Source organism: Pteropus alecto, unplaced genomic scaffold, assembly GCF_000325575.1.
Source record: "Pteropus alecto unplaced genomic scaffold, ASM32557v1 scaffold81, whole genome shotgun sequence".
NCBI classification, from domain to species: domain Eukaryota; kingdom Metazoa; phylum Chordata; class Mammalia; order Chiroptera; family Pteropodidae; genus Pteropus; species Pteropus alecto.
In genome coordinates, this window is record NW_006433378.1 from 3,784,611 (window position 1) to 3,801,412 (window position 16,802).

The 16,802-nt window shown below is 32.9% G+C and overlaps 1 protein-coding gene across 1 annotated transcript in view; it reads right to left on the minus strand.

The window, feature by feature from the left end:
• SMC4 (structural maintenance of chromosomes 4) overlaps nt 1–16,802 on the minus strand; it is a 32,276-nt gene that overhangs the window by 14,658 nt on the left and 816 nt on the right. The window contains exons 2-11 of the mRNA XM_006908185.3: nt 16,245–16,388; nt 15,246–15,424; nt 14,605–14,796; nt 12,919–13,095; nt 6,860–7,024; nt 6,479–6,606; nt 5,880–6,020; nt 5,002–5,152; nt 3,491–3,655; nt 1,318–1,551 (exon numbers count right to left, since the gene is read on the minus strand). Coding sequence (XP_006908247.1) covers nt 1,318–1,551; nt 3,491–3,655; nt 5,002–5,152; nt 5,880–6,020; nt 6,479–6,606; nt 6,860–7,024; nt 12,919–13,095; nt 14,605–14,796; nt 15,246–15,424; nt 16,245–16,383 — 1,671 coding nt within the window. The 5' untranslated portion in view covers nt 16,384–16,388. The remainder of the gene's footprint in view (nt 1–1,317; nt 1,552–3,490; nt 3,656–5,001; nt 5,153–5,879; nt 6,021–6,478; nt 6,607–6,859; nt 7,025–12,918; nt 13,096–14,604; nt 14,797–15,245; nt 15,425–16,244; nt 16,389–16,802) is intronic.

A 16,802-nucleotide genomic window follows, 5' to 3' on the forward strand; every position in this document is an offset into this window, starting at 1 on the left:
CAACAAACACTTGAACCAGAACTAAGTGACCATACAACTGGTAGTTTGGTTTTGAAAAATGTGGATGGATTTTCCATTTTAAAAAAGGCATAAATTATTTCGGTCAATAATAAATAACATAAATGCAGTATAGTTCTAGGAGCAATACACTGATTAATAGAACAAGCGGAGGTGGGGCTGAGGAAATCCTAGTTTGGTAACACACAGTTACTATGCATAAGTATGTCCTAATTCTTAAGTTTTGCACTAATAAAAAACAAACCTTGGAATAGGACCCTAGATATGGGTACTGGGCAGGACTAGGGGAATATTGTGCTTTGCTTTCTAAATAATGAAAACTTATTATTTAATTAAATAAAGAAAAAGAAAGCACAGCTGTGAAGTGAAGGGGCACATGATGAGGGAACAGTACTACTGCTATACAAAAATGTCAGGCTGCCGACGAGAGGAACCTCACAAATGCACAAAAATTCAAATTCTCACTGCTCAACCTCCAAGTTAGAGCAGCCATTTTTTCTAAGCGACATCCTCCCTCATCTCCTGGTTTTAAATTATTACCTTTATTACCAGTCATACTGGTATAAAGTAAAAGCTCAAGTTATAGTTAAAATTTACTTTTAAATTCTACATGGTCATGAAATTCTCTGATGACCATATAATGTACCTTTAATAAAATGGAAAACAAACAAAAACAAAAACACTCCAAGAACTATTTTTAGTATAATTTCTCTTTAAACATTATTTTCTATTGCCATCTTGACTAATAAGGCTTTGGAGATTAAAGTTATAAAATTTCTTAGATATCTAATTAACTCAATGATAGGAGGGTACCAATGGGCTAAACTAGATGTCTTGATTAGTTGCAGTTGGAATATTGAAATATTGACCCCATTCTTTTGAACATTACACTAAATGAAAAAAGAAATCTGTACAGATGCTCCTTGACTCACGATGGGATTACATCCCCATAAACCCATTGTAAGTAGAAAATGACCATTAAGTTGAAAATGCATTTAATACACCTAAGCTAATGAACATCATAGCTTAGCCTAGCCTCCTTAAATGTGCTCAGAACACTTAAGTAGCCTGCAGTTGGGTAAAATCATCTAACACGAAGCCTGTTTTATTATAAAGTGTTGAATATCTCATGTAATTTATTACGTATTGCTTTCCCACTATTGTAAAGTAAAAAAATCCTAACTTGGGGACCATCTATCTAATAGTCACTTCAGATGTTGAGATTAAAAAATTTTTTTAAAAATTAAAAACTTAGACTGATGAACAACGTTCAGATGAAAAAAAGCAGCAAAGATTTACCTCCTTTAATTCGTGTTCAGTTTGAGGGAGTTTTGCTTCTATATCTCCAATTGCAGCTTTCCTTTCTTTGAGAGTCTCAGACGCCGCAATCAGAGCTTCCTTGGCCTTGCTTAATTGAGACACTGCAGTATTATGACGACTGAGATAGATATCAAGTTCTGATTGGGCTACATCCATCTTTGAACGTGCTTCGTTTACCAATTTGCTGAAACCCATAAGTTCTTTCTCTTGACTCTGTTAAAATATGATAGACTCTATTCAATCTGAAATGTTTTCAAATCTGAACTGAAATGGAAACCACATATTTTGAGATCAACTTAAGAGATTCTACAAGCATAATATATTGATATAAACAATTCTTAACAAATTCTTAACAGTTTTTGCCTAGTTGCCAATGTTCACTGTATAGTGTTTGCCCAACTGATGTCCCAAGAGCTTAGTGAGGTAAATATTAGTATGCTCATTTTGAAATTAAAACAACAGAAAAGTGGTAATTAAGAGAACAAAAGTTTGGGTCTAAACTCTGGATTCCATGATCTTTCCACATTACCTGAAATGGTAAGGTTTAAGAACTATTCAGTAGAAAGTTCTCTCAAATATAATTATGTTAAACATCTTTGCAAGTTTTAGGAGGCCAAGTAATATACAATACTAGTCATTATTCGATGAGTAGAAATTTGGGGCTGCTATAACCAATTGTATAGAAAGGATCTATTTATTAGAATGGTATAAGAAAGACCCTTACAAAAGCCTAAGCCCTTCGTTTCCTACACAAAGGAACAAGCCCAGAAATATGGGGTTACATCCAAAGTCGTCAGATAATCAGTTTAAATGTTTGATGGTCAAAAATCATCAACACTAACACATACACACTGCTCACTCATTTTATTCTGGACACTATTATGTATGTTTTGCATGTGTTAATTCTTTAATACAACAATCCTATGAGGTAAATAGCAAATGTCCATTTTGAGGAAACTGAGGTCAGAGTTTAAATATCTTGCTTAAATGTACTCATTCATAAGTGGCAAAGCTTGTTTTCAGCTACTACTTTATGCTGAGGAATGAAGACACCTGAATATGAATCATGGTTTTTCTACTAAAGGAGGGTGCAATAGCACAAAGGAGCACTCAATATACATTAGATAAGCAAACCGATATCCATAAAGTATTCCATTATGAAAGCTACTGTATTGTCCACTGCCACTTTACCACATGGGCATCCTACTTAAAGTTTTGTAGGGTAACACCATAACATGTTCAAATTCCAAAATAGAATCTATTACATTTGTAACTTTAAAAAAGAAACAACACCTTATTGAGGTACAATTAACATAGGAAGGTTGTACATAAATCTGCTGTAACTTATGTAACTTACAAATGTAACATAAGTCGATTTAACTCAATTACTATTATCTGTTAAAATATTGATTTAACATGCTCAGTGTCTATGGCTATGGTGAATATAAAAAAAAGACAGCTGAATTTTGTGCTTATAATATTCCTGTTAGGTAGATAAGTCATGTCAATGTGACAACTGCACACTCTTGTTTCATTAATGAAGTAAGGAAATAATGTTAATGGTTAATATTTAATTTCTAGGTACTTTATATTAAATATATATACACTTTTTTTCACAAAGATTCACAGGAGGGTAATATTTTTCCCCACTTTGAGGAAGATCACCTGGAGACATAACCTGAGCATGATCAGAGATCATAAATTAAGTGACTTACCTAGGACCTGAACCAAGAACCAACATGAGGGCTATAGTTTTAAAATATTGCGTAAGAACTATAGAAGCAAAGACGGGAGATGTCAACCTGTGGTTAGTGTGCTCCCAGGTTTTTGTATGTAGTAACCAATTAAATTACCAAGAAAATAATGTGAGATGAAAATTCGATGAAATCAATAGGCTTTACATAGAATGGCATATATAATAAAGCATCTGATATTTTACATTTTCTGTGACCACTATACATTCTCACTCAGTTAATTTTTTTAATGGGGAAGCAGAAAAGACAAGACATATGTAAGGCTGTTTTTAGGAATGTTAGAGACATTAAAAGTCCAACCTTTTCCTTTTAACAGGTCAGTTTTTATTATTATTATAAAAACAACTGAGTTAAAAAAAAAGCCATAAAAATAAACACCAACTGCTAAAGAATCTTACTTCTTTTTCTTTCTGAAGCCCTTGTGTTTCCTGTTTAAGGCTATCCATAACTTTCTTTAATTTTTCTTCTTCTTTCTCTTTTTCCTTTTCAAGGGCATTATTTCTAGTTGTTGTCTCAGTTATGATATTCTCACTCTTGGCAGGTATACTTTCAAATTCTTCAATCTAAAATTATAAAACAAGTTGAAGTTATAGGAGCATGTACCTTTAGGCTATCCAACACTATCAATATTTGACTTATTTAAAAAGTATTTCTCAGGGTCTTCCAGGTCTTTGTGGTTTTCTTAGTAATTAGACTTGAATTAGCTGGCTTCAGTGAGCACTTAGCCATTCACTGAAATTTCTATATTTTCTCATTCTAATGGTAAAGCTAATTCTAAGAATTCCTGATTTCTTACAAAGAAAAATTCTCCCTGGCTGGCATGAAGTCTTTCTTCTGTTCCAATTTTAGGCTATTCACCTATTAATATGCACTAACATGGGATTTCTTAAATTATTCTTCATGATAGAGTACAACTTATCACACATTACCTTTACATCCCCCAGCTTCCCTCAAATCCGAAGATCTTTCACAACTTTACCCTTCCAGATCACCACACATTAAATATTTTATTTCATTAAAACTTTCTGGTAAGAATCACTTATCCACATTTGATGCCTAAAGGCTAACCCCTCTATGAAAGTTACATTTGCTATCTGTGCAATTAGGGGTTATTCTCAAATCTATGTTATTTTGTTTAATCTGATTATATAGTACTAGAGAGGTTCAACATTTCCCAAAATGGTGCGTACAATAAATACTGATTCACCTAAGATTTCTTATTGTACCAAGCCAAGTACTTTGTGAACAAATGCATTTGGAAAATGCTTATAAGGTAAAGCAAAGCCTATATTATAATTACCATTGTAATTACATACTACTAAGTTTTTTGGCAGGAGGAGGTTTAAGAGTCTATTAGTATCTGACAGAGTTATAAATATAGTTTGAAAGACCCTAAAATAACAATTATTAGAGCCTGGCTCTTAGCAAGTTAGGCATTATGATCCAAAGTCCACCTTTTTTTAACCTCAGAATAGCTAATCAACCCCTTGTTGTAAATTACAAGCTTTCTCTTTCCTCCTTTCTAAGGGGGAACTCCTAATCTGATACTCAATTTTTATAGGAAATAGGTAACATTTTTTAGTCTATAATAACCAAAAATCTTTTTAAACTACCACCCTAGGAAAAATAAAATAAGTTTATTACCAAAACAGAATTGCTGACTTGGTAAATGTTTTCCCAACAATGTATATCATAGAAACATAAGCTCTAAAACTCAAAGTCAATAAATGCAAGATTTCTCTTTGGGGAAAAAAGTTCAGGTTCAGAGATAAATCTTAAACACTTAAATTTAGAATCTCAAGTCATTTTCTTAGGTAAGTAATAAAGGGCAAGCACATCTCTGAAAAATAATAAAAATTAGCTTGGATACTCAGACATGAAATTTAAAGTATTCTTTTCTAAAACCTACCTTTTCCTTATCTTTTTGAAGTTGTTTCTCCAGTTTTTTGGCCTTACTTGAAGCATGTTTTAATTTTTCCCTAACTTGAACATCTTCCAAATCTAGCTGTGTAAATTTTTCTTTGTTCTCCTCAATAAATTTTGTAATTTTATTCAGTTTCCTAACAAAGCAAGAAAATTATGTCACTACTTTTGATATTCAGGTATTTAAAGCCATATTATATACCCAGAAGGGACACTTCTTCCATCAGTGTGTCGGAGCTCTTATAAGGTAGGACCCTAAAACAAAATGACCTATTTCAAGTTGATCTTACCCTCCCCCCATATTTGAGAAAGCCATTAAGTGACTATGAGAGTTATTTTGCCCTTCTTTGCTGGATGGGAAATACTATATTTTCCAGGGACTATGATGTCTAGGTATAAACATATTTTATCAAAAAAGTAAAACTTATTTTAAATAAAAAGAAAATCATATAGGTAAGATATTGATTTCATTGAATACTGGCATAGAAAAAAGTCATGATAAAACTTTAAAAAAATCTATCTAGAATAAACCCAATTCTACCTTAATTAGATCTATGAACTGTTTATTTTTAAGACAACTAACCTGTTAGGTTAAATGCTTATTTTGCTGTTATGTTTTGTGTTATGGTGTTCTGCCACTAGGGGGTAGCATCCTCCATTATTTTACCAGTGTTGGTTACTCAATCTGCAGTGATGATGAACTAGATGCAGGACAGCTAAGTTTGTTTTTGTTTGCAAAAGAAGACCATTTGATATGTCAAAAGTATTATATTAATGTGCTGCCAATAAGTTTATATATACACATATACATGTAACAAAATTAACTGAATCTAAATACTTTTAGTACTTTCCAAAAATTATTACTTCTCTACATCTTTTACAGCTTTAGTCTTAGCTTTCATTTCATTTGACAGTATACTGCTCTTCTCATTAATTTCTCTGGTATCTTCATTAATTTTTTCCTTTTGAGTTTCCATTTCAGCAACTCTTTTCTGCAGATCATGACTAGAGAGGGAAAAAAAAAATCAGAGATCCTAAAATGACATTTCTAAAACTGTGTTAACTATTTCAGTAAAACCAGCTGTTTTTAAAGCATTCTTAATTATAGTCAATTTACAATTACCTAAGACTAGTGCAGTGGACAACCAACCCAGAGTCATGGCTAGAATTAGGAACAAAACAGGTTCCTTATAAACAAAATTAGATGTTACATGAATTAAAAAGTATATGAAATATTATTAAGTATAGTAATAAATACTTGTGAATCCACCTTCCAACTTCAAGATACTTAAAAGTCAACTTCAGTATTTTGGTAAACAACCCAAATTTAATGAACTCAACACAAAAAAACAATTTTTAGAATTTTTTTTACTTCAGCTTTCATATCTCTCTGATAGGAAAAGAAACGAGCTTTGACTTAATGTCAGAAACAACTATAAAAGTGGATAAATTAAGATACTTACATGTAATACTGACAAACATGATTCTTTTTTCTAAACATTTCATTTTCCAAAGTAAGAAATTCAATCGCTATGTTTTTCTCTCCTTCTAAGGCATCCTTTTCCTTTTCCACCATCTTAACTCTGTTTAACTACAAAAAATTAAGTGTACAGATTGTTAAAATACATTTCAAATGTACAATCTGAATTTCAAATATACTGACATTAGAGAAAAACATACAAAGCATATTAAAAGAATGCATCTTAAATGTCAATAATATAAAATTCAATCTAAAATAGTAAGAATTTCTTCAATAATTATGATCTAATCTGAATATCTGACTCAGTAAAATTTGCTAATAATAAAACATTCTTATTTACAACAAAAATCTACAGAAGATTCACCTTCTCGCCTCTGTGTTCATTTAGTATTTCAACTCTCCGACACAAGATCTTAATAGGTTCATTTAGCCGTCCACAACCAATTATATCTTCTAAATATTCAAGCATACCCTCATCATGTTCAGTCTGGCCTTTTGGTTTCATCATAGCAATTTGTTCAACTTCACCCTTTAAAAAAAGTCATATTTCACACTCACTGTGTATGTTTAGCTACATCAATCTTAAACTGAGAATTAGGAGCAGTCAATTAACAAATCCAATAGTAATGAACAACTAAATGATGTAAATCAGTAGTTTAAAGAGATTTAATAAGATATAAATAAAAACGTTCTCTCTACTGATAATCTTAAGAGTTTTAATTTTATATAAGGGGGTAAAAAGTTTATATTTATTTTCCTTTACATAAACTCTTATTAATTATATTATATATCCACATATAAACAGAGCCAAAGGAAGATTCCTCATCTACAATGCTCATTCAATATAAATAAATTAAAAAACAAAAGATTAACTTTTCTATTATGCAAGATACAACAAGGAATTCATATAATCTACAACTCAGTTACTTTGGCAACATTATCAACTTTTAATAACATAATTAGAGTTCCTATTCTAAAAAAAAAAAAAAAAAAGAATTTTCAAAAAGATTCCTTAATGGTAATACTGTGGTAGGTGTCCTGTCTCAATGTGGTTAGTATTATTACTTTATAAAAAACTTGGTGTTATGAGTTGCTCAACAAGTGCTGGACTTCATAAGGATGTTTCAAACTTAATGTTCTAACTTTCTAAAAGCAAGACCATTAAAATGGAAAAGGAAATTACTTATTTCTCACAGTAATTATAGAAGAATTCAACTGACTTAAAACTGAAGATCCTGATACATGACACCAAAAAACTTTTATTTGCAATCATTAATATAAAACTGAACATAATTAAAATCTTAGATTAACATTATATATTTGTATTTATGCAGTTTAATTACAGAGAAAAGAAATCCACAATCAGTAACCTTCAGGGCTGACTGCTAGGCAGCCATTTAGTTTGATGGTGGAGAAAATTTTGTCCAAACATGTTCAGGCAAAATGGTACTACTCTGCTTCACAGAAGTAGCCGGCTTGTACTCTGTACTATTACAACAGAAGCAAAGGGACAGGAAGTAGGAAAAAAAGAATCCTTATTTCAACATAGAAAAAAAGAAAAAAAAAAAATCAAGAAAAAAATTTACACCTTAAAAAGAATATAGTATTCTTTCTCAATTTAAATATTTAAAATATTTATGAACAAACCCTAAAAATTTGGGATAAAACTTGCTAATGACAGTGTCATGTTTACCAAAAGCCTCAACATAATTATAAAAAGTAAAAAATTTAAAGCTAAAACATCTCATTCTTGAATCTACTTACTCAAAGGCATATTTTTTAATATTTTTGCAAATCATCGCATTTTCTACTTTGACAACTAACAGCACATGATTATCAAATACAAAGTGAAATCCAAAAAGCCTGTTTTCTGTGACCTTCAGTATGTATTAGTGTTTTAACTAAGTTAGTGTTTAAATATGTACATATTTATATGATTTTATTCTGCTTTCAATGATCAGTTCTTTCCAAATATTTGCAGCAACAGTTTAAGTTGTAGCTGGGATTTAAGCCTGGAAGAATGTCCAAAGAATTGGATTACAACATGACAAACTCCAGCCACTGAAGGAGCCAAGAGTCTTATTCAAAGTTTTCTTCTAGGCAGGGTTTATCAAATGGCGACATTATTGACATTTTGGGCCGAATATTTTTTGTTGGGAGCTATGCTGGGCATCTGAAGTGTTTAATAGCATTTCTGACCTCTAGCCCCTAGATGACAGTAGTATCTCCCCTCACCCAACTGTAGTAACTCAAACTGTCTCCAAACAATTCTAAATGTCCTAGGGGTGGGGATACAAAGAATCACTGATCTAGAGGTTGTACTTGTTTAAATCTTTTGGGTTAATGTTTATAATTCCAATAACAAATATAGTAACTGACACCTGATATTCTAATATACTACCTAATTTAATTTGAATATTTAAACACTTAAGGTACCACACTTTTCCTGGCCAAATTATTTATTAAAGAGAGGGAATATTGCTATTAAGAGACTGCCTAGCTTTGGGTATAGTGGTTACTTGCTTTTCCTCCTCCTACCTCTCTCCAAAATGAAGGATATACAGCTATAATTTCTTTTCATTCAAACAGGTTGCCCAGTAGAAAACAAATATAAAAGTGAAAGGACATTTATGAATCAAAATAGTTCCACCTTGAGTCCCATTAACAGTTTTAGATTATTATATGGCATTTGTGGGTTTTTCATTGTTGTTGTTTGTTTTACTAGTTATTATCACATTAGCACTATTGAATCAAAAGCCTATCAGAACATTTAGGCTTCTGCTTGTCACTTAACCATTAGGACGGCTGTGGTATTCCAACGACAACCTGGGCCCTCGCCTGTGGCTCTGTTTCTTCATGTCTTTTGCCTGCCTTTACCACCCGTTTCTACTTTCTTTTTTTTCCATTTTGTGCCATTTCATATTTAATCTGTGGGTTGTTATCCTAGAGGACCACATCTTATTTTTCAGACATCTTACCTGTCCTATGGGAAATTATAAAATACAGTTTTAATTTAGGGCAATAAGATCAATACATTTCAGAGATAATTTTAAAGCATCTTATCAGAGACCTTAAACAACTATGGAAAGGTATCAACTAGGTTTTTAAGAGAAACAAAGAAAGAGCAAACATACGCCAAGAGAATATTTATAATACCAAGGGCTTAAATTTTAACTTACTGAAGTGGGTGCCAAACCAGGATATTGTAATTCAGCTATATCATTCTTTGATAATAAGTTACAGGAATAAAACTTAAATTCTAAGAGGAATTATGATGCTCTTAATCCTTACACAAGTGGAATCAAATTTTAGCAAGCATGAACTCCAGGAACTGAAGTACATAGCTATAATAAAACTCTTCCCACTAATAAGGCCTAAAGGATTAAGATAAATATGGGTGTTTGCATCAAAATTAAATAGTCCAGAATTACTGAGCTTTTAATTTTTATTTTGTCTTAATCTTTTTATTTTCTCCATTTCACTGTACTGTAAATTATCTTTTATCTTCTAATTTTAAATTTTATTATAATTTGCTCTTTGTAAGCTACTAGTGGCCAAGAAACCAAATCACCAAGGTTAGTAGTTGATTCAACACATACTTATTCTTACAGGCTAAAAGACTAGAACTCAAATAGTTTGTATATCAGCAAGGCTTAGAAGTATATTGGAAAGAAAATGGAAGAGATAGATAGGTAACAACTCAGACCTAAGTTAATCTACACTCCAAATTATTAAACAGTAAGAAAAAAATCTTGGTTCTTGTTTTAAATTTAAATTTTATAATATTAAGATAAAGCGTATAAAGTTAAAAACTTTGAAAAAAAACCACCCCTAAGACAGCAATCATTAATGTGACTTCGAACTATAATAAAAGCATTAAGGGTTATCATTCTTCTGACTTGGAATGGAGCAATGCATCCAAACTGACTAAACCTAATTTATAAGTCATAGTTACCATGAAATGTTTTACAGAGCTAATAAAACCCTACTTGTTTACACCGATGTTATCGTAATGGGACTAACACTCCCAAATCAGGTACATATAAATGAAGAAATACACAAACATTGAAGTACAATGGGTCAATTATATTCTAACACTTTTTGAAATCATGTATAAATACCACTAAGGACAAGAACAGGGTTTAACCACCTTTGAATCACTTAAAGCATCTTAGCATAGTACCTCATTAGGTACTCATCTGAGTGGTCAATGATGATATTGCTTACTGTAAGAACCTACTAAAACAATATAAACTGTGTAAAAATTTTACCCTTATGGACTTTAATTACCACATAGCTCTGGCCAGTCTATCTACATATGGTGATATTATGTCTCCAAGTTCCCAGCCTCCCAAATCACAGCTAGTTTTTAAGATAAACATTATTCAGAGGAAGAGAAGGTAGTAAAAACTGCTTTCTTACTTACCTTCAAATGCTTTAAGACTCTAGTGCAGGAGTCTAAGATTTAGATAAGAAACTACATAAAAATCACTGCCACTTTCCTTCAAACTTTTAAATGGGGTATTAGTTCTACCTAGTCCAATCTCTCTTTCTTCTTCCTAAACACTTAAGTTTCTAAGGTTCTTGTCTGTAAATTTAATCAAGTGGAATTGAATCTGTTAACTTGGAAAGTTTACCTTGGTATTAAAAATGTTTAAAACAATCTGTTTAGATGACATTGACATTGAGATTAACAAAAGATTGAGAAGACAAAAGATTGAGATTATTATGAGGACAAAAGGTTAAGCATCCTAGATACTTCAGAAACACATATTTAATGTAAAGTTGACAATTTAAAAATTATTTACTTTTTTGTGAAGCTGTTACTTTATTTAGCTTCCTTTATTACTTACTGAATTGGAAAGAGAGGCTGCACCAAGGGAAAATTACCCTTACAAGGGTTAAAATGCGGCCTCCACTTTATTTTCATGTCTTTACACATGTGCAAAATTTTGATTATTCTAGGATAATAAATAGCAAATAATAAACAAAAAATAAGACACAAGTATAGGTTCTTGCAAAAACAATATCATTATCAAATTTAGTATTGTAAAGGGACATAACTTTTTATCCATAATTAACCAAACCAAATTCTAGAACATAAAATCCATGAAAGTTAAATTTGATTTAAAAAAACTCACGAAGCTTTAATTCCACATTTGTATAAATTTGAATTTTATTTAAAATTATAACTACAGCTGATTTCCAAATATTTTTAAATAAGTTTGGGTTAGAGAAGTATTACAAATGTAACAAAAGACATGTCATTTCAAAATGGTATTGATTTACCTTGTACATATACTATGTGTCAAAGTAGTATTTTCTTTTTAAAAAAGTTGAAGAACGAAGACAAAAACGGGGCTAACATTTTATAAGTTTGTTATTTGCAAACAGTCATCTTAACAAAACTTTTAGTATCAAATCAAAATTACCAACTTAGTGTAAAATCAGTAGGACCAGACACTAAAGAATATTAGCTGCTATTTCTACATCACAATATAGTTATGCTTTTATTATTATACTTAGTGAATCTGGACAGGACACAGGAAAAGACAGCCTCAAATCAAAAAAGAATTTTAATATGTCTGACAAAGCCATGTTTTATACTAAAAGCTTTTTTGAAAGATAGCAGAGAAGATAAAGGATTTTTCTTACCAAGCAATGCTGGTAGAATACATCCTTACTCAAATAAAAGAATACAGGGATTCTAATAAACATCAACTTAACACCAGGGACTTAATTTTATACTCCTTTAAAAAGACTTTAAGAGTTGTAATACTTAAAAATGAAATATCCGAGTTACTTTCTGATCTTCCAATAGTAGTTCAAGTAGGCCATTCTAACCAAAACAAAAACCAACTTGAGTAAGCTTTTAGTTAACCATTTTAAGTGTTAAAAAAAAGATTAAGTTAACCTAGGTGGCTCAGGTAAATCTGGCAAATTACAAGTGCAAGTATTCATTTTTTTTTTTTTGCTATATATTAGATGAGAATAATGAAAGTAAAATAAAAGGACTATTAAGAGATTCTGAATCTCATTTCAAAAGCTATCTTAAAGGGAAATACAAACAAATGATAGTTGCTATATCCCTGTCACACTAAAGCAGCACAATAATATTGGTGTTTAATATTTATTTCACTACGCCAATATTTACGTGCTGCTAGAGCGGAACAAGTATGTCAGTCCATCCAAACATTAAATGAGCATCTGATGATGAAAACATAGTTATGAACGAATTTCCTTAAATTTCTAGAGCAGCAAATAATGATTCGCATCGACTGTAGTATGTAAACCATGATGTGCTGCTACAGTACTTTAAGGCCTCAAAAATACAGGATCCATCCAAAAAGGGGACACTCCCTAAACTTTATTGAAAAAAAGTAACAAGTATAAGAGAACCTCTGAAGTCTTTAATAAACTTACCTGTAAGATTAAAAATCGATTATGGTCCAAGTCAATTCCATGGCTTCGAAGAAGATTTCCAACATCCTTAAATGTTGTCTTCTTCCCACTTATGTGATAGACAGAAGTATTATCTCTGTAAGCCGTTCTGGATACATAGAAGTTACTGTTAGGAATGACTTCATAATCGTCCCCTTCCTTTTTTGAGGAAAACAAAACCAGAAAACAACTGTTGGTATTAAGTTACATACAGGTCTGCTCCAAATTTTATTCACTTCATATTGAAACTAATTCTATGGATTAAAAAGTCCAATTGAACATGCACATAAACTGGCCATAGTTCTCAGAAATAACCATCTTAGCAAAGAATATTTTTCAAAGTTGTTTGAGCCCTTCCTCATAGATTACAAAAACCAAAAAGCCAAACCAAACGCAAAATAACCCCCCCCAATCTCCAAACAAGCCTAAAAACAAATGTTTTTGTTTTTGAATCCCACCACATCCAAAACAAACTCACCCAAATTATTAAATCATATTGACAGATTAAATTACTAGACCATTTAAAAAAGCTGCAAGAGATGATTCAACAAAAAAGGAAGGCAGGCACTAATAAAGTGATATGGCTTTGTTTTTTCTTTTTTGGGGGGGACAAGGGTAAAGAATATGCCATTAATTGAAGGTAAAAAGAATTGTAAAGAATTGACAACTATATCACCCACATTAAAAAAAAAATTTAAAAATATAAGCAAAGTACAAATCTACTTTATTAAAACTCACTTCCCCTTAAAAGCTGTGTCATTTTGAAATTATGGCTTTTAAAATTTACATGAGTCAAAAGTAATTAATAGGCAATGGAATCAAATCTGACTTACTGGCTATCTATCTTCCAATCTGAATTGCACAGTAAGAAAAGCACTTAAGAAACAAAATTGAAATAGATGCCACTGTGTAGATTTAAAGTCCATTATATTAAAAAAAAAAAAAAAAAAAAAGTTAAAATTTAGAAGCCAAGTCACATCCCTGTTTCATTATGTAATTACTTTGCTATATGTTTTAGGTTTCAGCCAGTCATTTTTGAGCCATGAATTTCCAAAGTTAATTATTAATCAGAAGAGGAAAAACCTATACCAACAAAACCGGATAAATAATCTAAATAGACATTTTACCTATAATTGTCTCCATTTTTAGAAAATAGATATGTTGGCTTGACCCCTCACATTTTAAAAGGTTAGTTCAAACTAAGGCAAAGCTCTTTCATATCAGATATTCAGGACTACTAACATTAAACTTAATGTGAACTGAAATGATGGAGATAGTAAAATTAGTCAACTGTTACATTTTCAAGTTTAGGTAATTTACCCAAAGGCAATAAAAATATAACTTCAAAAATGAACCAAAAATTTATAGTAAAAGAATGCCTTCTTGGCATGCAGGATACTAAAATGTTTACTGTTTTATTTCAAAAAGGTAAGCACTTCTTTGAGCTATTTATTTCCCTGGCTGAAAATTTTAATATTTTAAGTTTAATAGCCACCACCACTACTCTTCAAAAAAAAATATGGTCATGGAGATAATGAAACCTATATTTGTTATGCTTTCACCATATACCAATTTTTAAAAGCCCAAAACAACAAAATGTGCAATTTACTTAAATTCTTTGTGTTCCTTACTTGAAGTTGCAAATAACTAAATATCAAAGTCCCTTACCTTATCAATTATCTTTTGAAAATGAACTTCTACCGTACAACTCTGAATATCCTTGTGTTCATCAGAATTGTGTATTAGTACCGAGAGTTTTTTAGATCGTATTTTTTGTGCTCGATAGCCAAACACAAAAAGCATAGAGTCAATAACATTGGATTTGCCACTGCCATTTGGCCCAATGATACAGGAAAAGCGCTGCATAAAAAGAACAGAAAAAAAAATTAAAGTGAAGTTTAAAAGGTCAAGCTGATTTTAAACAGCTTGATTTTTCTATTTGCAGCAATCTACAAGTATTTAAGTTTTCTTTGCTACAAAAGAACACTTTTCTTACTCCTCCATCACAAGCTTCAGCACCTTAAATAAAACCATATTCTAATCCTAACTCAGACATTTTACAAAATTCATTGTAACACTGAGACAATACTCCCTTCAAACAAAAAAACTCACCAATTCTATTCAGTGAGAAAAACTTTACAAGAGCTAAGAGATACCAAAGATAATCAGATTAAACAAAAGCTAATTTGTTGTTAAAAGCAGGAGGAAACATACCGTATGCATCAATCAGGGCAAGTATAATAGTTACAAAATTAAAACATCTAGTAATACTCGTTATCTTTCAATAGTTATTTTAAATGGTCAAATACCTTATGAAAAGGTCCCAGAATTTTTTCCCCAGCATAGGATTTGAAGTTCTGGTTTACAATATGAGTTATCATAAGTCGAGGAGCTCCAGCTTCATTGGTCATTGCTGGGGGCGGGGGAGGAGGGATGCTATTCAAAATCTCTTCTAAACTTCTATTATCAATTTCCTCACTTGGAGTCTCTAAGCCAGTCAAAGGAAGGAAAGAAAAGGCAACGGGGAAAAAAAACTGCATTAGTGCAATTAGTTCTGAGAACTAGTGCCTGTTAATCTCTGGAGAGATGTTTTTCATCCTGGTTTTACAAAAAAAGAAATTCTTGAAAGAAATGTCACCAGTCACAAAATTCTATAGAAACGTACCTCTCAGGATTCACTACATCATAAAGCAAATCTGGGAAAACCACAACTTGATTTCCTGCTCCCCGCCTAAGCAGGTGGTTAAATCCTAAAGTGTAGATTCAACTCTCTCCGTATTTTTGAGCACCTGGAACCTTAAGTTTGGACATTCCTGAGCTCCAGCGACACTGTCACAGGGATTTCATAATGTCATCCAATTACTGTGCTCACAACTGTTACGGTGGTTACATTACCATCTTCTCTTTAATCGCAATTTAAGACCAAGGAAGTGAGGTTCGGGTCAAGCAACTTTTTCATCATATTAACATACAGTCATGCTGATTGTCTGAAAAAAGTCCACTGGCTACAGGCTGACCGCGCCGATTTCAGCGGACATACAAGGCCACAAACAAATTCACAACTGAAGCAATTTACTTCCCCCCATCCCCTCTAGCACCGTTACAACAAAACTGCACCAAGAGTCTAATTTCTGAAAATCGCCAAACCGCTTTCTTGAGCTGATCTACCGGAACGACACGCGACTTTCAGACAAGCCAACAACGCAGCCCCTCTCGCTCGCGCCAAATACCAGCCAATCCCAGGTTGGACGCGGACCCACCCAGGCCCCCCAGCGCGCTTTCCTGCAGGGTATCGGTGGGCTACTCACCTGCCGTAGCAGGGGCCGGGCTCCTAGAGCGGCCGGGCGGTGGCTCTGACTCCGCGTCGCTGCTGGTGCTGTCCGGGGACTGCGGCGGCCCTTCCTCTCTGCGCCGGGCGGTGGAGGGCTGGGTGCCTTTACGGGGCATGGTCGCTGAGGCCGGGTGAGAGCCGGGAGTTAAGTCAGCCTGCGGGCCGCACGGCCGCGCAGGTACGTTTCCCACTGGCTCCCGCGGCGGGATCGGCTCAGCCTACACCCCCGCTCCACTCGAGGGGAAAACCCCGACCACTTGTTTCTAAAAAGCCTGTTTTTGAAACCCCGCTCAACGCTAGAAGGCCCTCGGGAAAGACACAAAAAACCCAAGTGCACAGGAGGCCCGGGATTCGTTTTCTTAAGTCCTAAGCAAATAGGAAACCTAGACGTGCCTGGGAACCAAGCAACGATAGAGTTAACTTACTTAGGTTTCTATATTTTAATGCCTGGCCCCCGTTGCCCACAGTATGAGTGCATATGAATATTCATATATAATTTCTAAACGAAGTAATTTCCACACACCGGGATTTATTG